Raw genomic sequence first — 6720 nt, forward strand, 5'->3', positions numbered from 1 at the left:
GGTATACGGTATTCGCTATACGAAATACGCTCATCCTGATCGAATGAGCGTATAGCGAATAGCGAGTATGTCAGTTTACCCATTTTCTTCGTCTTATCAAATGCTTGTAACTTTACTTCTTGAAGTCACATTGCATTCAATGAGGTGTCATAATGTGCAGAATTAGGTAGTGCATCTATTAATCCAATTACTACACTGAAATTTCAGTGACTCAAGACAAGCGGTTCAGTATATATGATACGAAATGAGGCCACGTCCTAGTGGTACGTCCTAGTGGTACCTTATTTCTTATCATAAATAACGAACTGCTTGTCGTGGGTCACCTTATTTCTTATCATAAATAACGAGCTGCTTGTCTTGGGTCACTGAAATTCCAGTGTAGTAATTTGATTCCTTGCCCCTATAATATACATAACTTTTGTTACCAGTGTGTTATTAGTTTTTGAGAAAAATGCAAAAATAGACACAAATTTATTGAGGGGTGAAGTACCCCCTTAAACAAAAACAGGCAGGCAAATTAATGACAATCTTTTACTAGGCCCAATAGGATATCATGGAAATCAAATTCTTCATGCTTTTACAAAATTACAATTAATTTTGACTGTTCACGAGGAGAGGGACAGAGAGAGAGAGAGAGATTTTAATAGAGAGAGAGAGAGAGAGGAGAGGGGGGGAAGGAAGAGAGAGAGAGAGAGAGAGAGGGGGGGGGGAATACTCTATTCCCATGAACTTACATAGCGCTTATCATGCAGATAGGCCTACCAGAGCCGTAGCAAGCGGAGCAGCCGGGGATGCCATGGCCGCCCTACTTTTTGAGAAATTTGTTATGTTTTTCTTCATATCTTTATTTCAATTTGGTGATATATTTGTATTTTGGCCGCCCCACATTTGTCATGGCCGCCCCACATTTTCCGTCAGGCTTCCAGGTCCAGCACCATCCGTACCCAAAAGGCTAGAGCTAATAATTATTGTACCGTCCAAATCATTGTCAAGATGCAAGTGTTACGAAATGGCATTTCCTGAAAGATGTAAAAGTTTGTTGAAATTGTCCTACTTGGGCCAGTTTGGCGTAGACTGGTGATGGGGGTATATAGCTGCGAGTCCGGAGGTCACTCCCATTGTGGCCTGTACACCATCCGCGATAATGAAAACGCGTAAAAAGGGTAGTTTTTCGTGGGTATGCACGATAGGGTGTTAAAAACATGAAATGTTGGGAAAAAAGGGTAGCAAAATTGCAATTGCTATAAATACGCGGAAATGAAATTTAGGGTAATTTGATGCAAGGAATAAAATCCATGTTTAGGGTGTGAAAACACCTCAGGGTATTGTTTTAGCCAAGGGTTAAATCCTTGTTTAGGGTGCTTTTCAAAAGTTGATTATCGCGGATGGTGTAAAGGCCATAATGGGAGTGACCCCCCCGGGAGTGCGAGCCGTTAACCATCTCCTATTTATGGGTCGTTGTCGAGTTCCTACGGGAAGATCATTTAAAACAAACAAAAACATACAAACGTGCGATTCATGTTGAGCTCGTATAGGATAAGAAGCTAGGATGAATTCAAATTACTTCAAGACATACGAACTTGGAGAACAATGCAAGCAGCTGCATGCGGTATTGAGTAGACTCATAGTGGTAGCTGAGGATTTAGGCTAGAGAACTTTCGACAAATAACAGTACTAACAGTCCATCTGGTTTATGTCATTCAACGCGACGGTCGGCGTTGTGATGCAGGGTCGAAGTTCAACAGCTTTGAAAGAAACATCGGTTTGTGCATTCGCAACGCTTTCCACACAATCTGAATCTGTTGAACTTGATATCCAACTGAAGGTAAGCCATCCATCTAAGTATTTATTAAGTATTTATTTGTTGGTATGTAATTATATTAATGTGTCTATTTTACAGTGTTAAAAATCATCACGTTTCAAGCATATTATGGAGTTGGTTGCGGTCAGAGAAACCATATAGAAACGGACAAGGTTAATTTCCTTTTTCTTGAAAATATATATTAAAGGCCCATTCAGTGATTTGCTCATCCGGACGATCGTAAAAATCATCAAAATTCAGATTTTGGTACCTTTGTAATTGGCATAGATGTGCTAACATAGCCTGCTAGTGGTTCGGTCAAAAGCCGTGTATTTTAGACAAAATAAAGCATTTGCATGATTCTGGACTTTTGATACTGACAGTACAAAAGTCCGACTCGAGATCGAAAGAAGCTCACTCTCCACGTACCAACACGCGTTGCGTATTGTTTCTACTACTTATTACATCAGTAGCTACTATTTTAAACAAAATACACAATTTTAACTGTTTTTCATATTTGAATTGACCGTTAGTTTGCCTCGGTGACCTAACTGACCTTTAATTGCTTATTTTGTTTTCTATTACAAAAATTAAACGTCTGTTTTAAATCAATTTAGACTCTACTTCCCCGTGTTAGAAACACTGGACTAGGAAGTTTTTCCAGTCGATTGGTGGCGCACTCCCGGGGGGGGGCACATCAAAAAATTTTGGTGGGTATGCTCCCCCGGAATTTTGAGGTGGTGGGTCTTTGGGAGCTGACGGCGTACCGGTAAAAGGGGGTCTTTCGGAGCTGCGAACCGGGCTGTGAACAAGTAAAATGGGGTCTTTTGGAGCTGCGAAAAGTCAAAATCAAGGGTCTTTCTTGGCTGTTTGGTTGAAAATGGCCTGAAAAAACAAGAAATATGAGGAATGAGCAATTTTTGGGTCTTTTAGAGCTGAAATTATCAAAATCAAGGGTCTTTCGGAGCTTTATTTTGGTCAAATATAGGGGGTCTTTCGGAGCTGCGAAACCCAAAAAGGGGGGTCTTTCCGGGGGAGCATACCCGTATGGTCATCTGTGTTGAGTGCCCCCGAGGGGCGCACTGTATGAAAATCTCGATTTTCTCGAGTCGATCTGAGATGAAGTTGAAAACTTTTCTAAAACTTCTGTTTTTGACTAATTTGTCGATGTATTCAGGGGCAAAGTGGTTTAATGAAATTCTGTAGACTTATTCTTTATTTCTAAGCAACTCTGACAAATTTCCATTTTTTTTAATGTTCCTGTGAAATCACTGAAAGGGCCTTTAAGTTAACATCGAAACCCGTCATAGTGTCGACAAGGATAACTCATGTTTGACACTATTTTAAAGTGTTGCGATTTGGTAGTTCACATCATTTTGCGAATGGTAGTCAGCTTTGGCAAAATTCGCATTGCTCATTTCATAGCGAGTGTGTAGAAGAATTCAAATATCACAGATATACTTTTGTAGGTCTTGTGGTTCTTGAGTTGTGTTCTAAAGAGGGCTGAAACAACAACACGTTTGTAAAAATTACATAACTCATTAACAACAATAAATTCAACAAGTTTGCAAAGTATAGTATTTTTAGAACGAACTTTTGCAAAACATCAAGGTGTTATTTGTCAATAGTATATTGATATAGATAATGCAAATCGATTTTTCGGTTGCTTCGCCCAAAACCACCTCGTCTACTATACCCTTATTAGTATGACTCCATAATGCTGCTTCTACACTAGGTCCGCATTTTGTAATGCGGTTTTTTTTTTCATTTTGGATACTTGGCATACTTACTAGTTACCAAAATAACTTAATTTGTTTGTTCCATAGTCACTTGGTATACTTTATGTATACTATACATAAAGTATACCAAGTGAGTATGGAACAAAAAAATTCAATTAGAAGTTTTTAGCAACAAAAGGCATATTTTGTAACCCAATCCAAATTAGATTTCCAATAATTGGTCTTTTAATTAATTAAATAATACATAAAAGGTAATTATATAGTCTATGAGAAAATGCGGAAACTATTGACATTGTTCATTAATTGACGTATTTTCATTCATAATAGAGAGTTTGCGAAATGAAGTTTGAAAATTGACTGGAACTGGAACGGAAACTTCGTCGATTGGATTTCTTCAACGTGAACGTCTTGTTTTCTGCACTCTTATATTCCGATATAGACATCCTTAACCAATCTTAACCAATCATTGTTTACGTGGCCCTCTCTTCTAATAATTGGTTAAAAGCCTTAAACTTTGCCACTGTTTATCATCTTAAAAAATTATTGCTTAAACCTTAACCCAATAAATGCTTAAACGCTTTAAACAATTGCACGTTTAAGACAACCAATTGTTTAAAGATTTTAAACGTTTATTGCTTAAAGGGGCATTTCGTGATCCACAGCCTCATCCCCCCACTTTTCTCAAAAAAAGTTGAGATTTTTATATCACTGGAAACCTCTGGCTACATAATGTTTATGTACAAAATATTTTTTGCAGATTAATTCGTTTTGCAAAGATATTGTGAAATTTGAATTTCGTTCTGGTGCACCAGAACGAAATTACAACGCATTGTCTATGGAGCAGTGTAATACACATAATCATGCATAACTCGCAAACGCAAAATCGGAATCAACTGAAATTTTGGGAATAGGCTTTTTCGTGGATATGTACTGAAAAATGTCATAAAAAGAGGATGCTAGGATCACGAAACACTCCTTTAAAATACGCTCGTCTTAAACAATAATTGCTTAAATATATGAATAGGTCAATATGATTGGGACTTTCTTTCTTTCTTTCTTTCTTTCTATTTTATACTGAAACATAATTCATGATAGATCTTGGTCAACTGTGAGATTCGTTCAAAAATACAATTTCATGCATAAAGTATTTTGGGCTTTTTTTGTCAGTTCAACCCGCTATGTATCCGGGCAATGTATATATCCGAGTAAAATATTAAAATCTAGTAATATAAGCCTTTCTCTCTCGCATGCATTTTAATACGATACAATGCACATTCAGAAGTCTACTTTTAGCACCCCCGTACAAATATTTTCCAATAGGCCCCTCGGGGTTTGGACCCTTTTCCAATTTTCTCATTCTACATTAATACACTGTAATGTAACCATACTGACAATAGTGACTTATATGTGTATGTTATGATATTTGTAATATGACATGGAAATAAATTTGATTTGATTTGATTTGTAAGGCCTGCTTCGCGGTCATTTTGACAAAACTTGTGTCCCCCACTATCAACTTCGAATTGATATTTCAAAGTTTTAGGGGCCTGAGCTTTCGATCCTAGCAGGATCTTTATCAAAGGCAACTTCGAATTGACGCTGAAGCTGTTTTTTTCCTAAGCTATAAGATGGACTGTATCATGTTTATGTTTTTATTCATCCTCAGGTCATCATGGTCATCGGGGACCAATCATGTGCCTTACTATAATAGCTCTAATGATGCTGATGACCATTTTAAGATCTTCATCGCAAACAGATGTATTTTTGGTGAGGTAGCTACAAGACAGGGGGCACAGGAGCTGGTGTGAGCATTGTCAAAACACGACGACGCGACGGCGAGCCACACAAACTATGAACACTTTATCATCAGGAGAACAAACTCAAACTGGTTATTCAAACCCGTTGCTCTTCTCGGCAGATTCAGCCCATCGTGCATCATCTACCAGCGAAGATTACGATCCCTGCACATTCACCTATGCCGTAAGCTGGACGGGCTGTTCCGACGCGGGGTATTACTCTTTTGTCGACCAGCAAGTTTACACCGATCGGTACCAAAGTCACTACGCTGGTGCAGCCGCAGCAGCTACACATTCTAATGGGCACGAAATACCACCCAGTCTGGATGGGACTTTTGCGGCCAAATTTGCCAGCGGTGCCGTGATAGCAGATGGACAGAGATATGGCTCCCATGATCCCTATGAAGTTACCTCACATGCCTCACATGGTTACGTACCAGGACCTAATGCAGTGATATCGTCTTTATACACCTCCTTTGGAGACTCTTCATCGACTCCACCACACAAAGATACCAAACCAAACATAAGCAGTGATGACATAATACCAAGACGGGAAGATATCGAGAACAACAACAAAATTAATCCTCCAACGTGGATAACAGCAACATCAGGAAGGAAGAAAAGATGCCCATACACCAAATTTCAAACTCTTGAACTAGAAAAGGAATTTCTGTTCAACATGTACTTAAACCGTGACAGAAGAGTAGAAATGGCGAGACTTTTGAGTCTGACGGAGAGACAGGTCAAAATTTGGTTTCAGAATAGAAGGGTGAAAATGAAAAAGATGAACCGTTCCTCATGCCCTTTGTTTTGTGAGCAAAGTTGATCATTTTGCATTGTCAATTAAATTCTCAAGAATTTTTCAAACCCAGCACCAATTGTGTCGTCGATGGTATCAGATCAAACCTCCTTTAACAATTCACGTGTATTCAGTATTGTTCATTATTTTCCATAATTCCATAAAACTGGAATTGTTCCATGGTTTTAAATTCTGCGACAAATAGTTATTAATAACTACAGGCCGATCGCAACCTACCAGCGTTGCCAAAAATTATTATAAAATTTGGATTTACAACAGGATCAAACAAGATTTACTTATTTCAAATGGACTAAGGAAAGAAGAAAATGTCCAAAAATAAAGGTTATGATTTAGGTTTAGAGTTAGCAGTGGCGTACCGTGGCCGCCCCAACCCCGAGGGGCTGAAGAAAATTAAATTTTGCCGCCCCTTCCTCAACAGCCCTTTGTTTTGGCCGCCCTTCATTTTGGCCGCCCTTGCTTTGACCCCAGGGGCTGGCGCCCCAAAGCCCCCCCCCAAATACGCGCATGGTTAGGGTTATGCTTTAGAGTTATATGATGTATATAGGATTTATGGTTAGTATTATT

At 38.8% G+C, this 6720-nt stretch overlaps 1 protein-coding gene across 1 annotated transcript; it reads left to right on the forward strand.

Moving 5' to 3' along the window:
- The first annotated feature begins 5391 nt into the window (after positions 1 to 5391).
- Positions 5392 to 6162, forward strand: LOC140145018 (uncharacterized). Its single transcript, XM_072166809.1, has one exon. The coding sequence runs from the start codon at positions 5392 to 5394 to the stop codon at positions 6160 to 6162; it is 771 nt and encodes a 256-aa protein (XP_072022910.1).
- Positions 6163 to 6720: the final 558 nt, after the last annotated feature.

Source organism: Amphiura filiformis, unplaced genomic scaffold (assembly GCF_039555335.1).
Source record: "Amphiura filiformis unplaced genomic scaffold, Afil_fr2py scaffold_115, whole genome shotgun sequence".
Lineage (NCBI taxonomy): Eukaryota > Metazoa > Echinodermata > Ophiuroidea > Amphilepidida > Amphiuridae > Amphiura > Amphiura filiformis.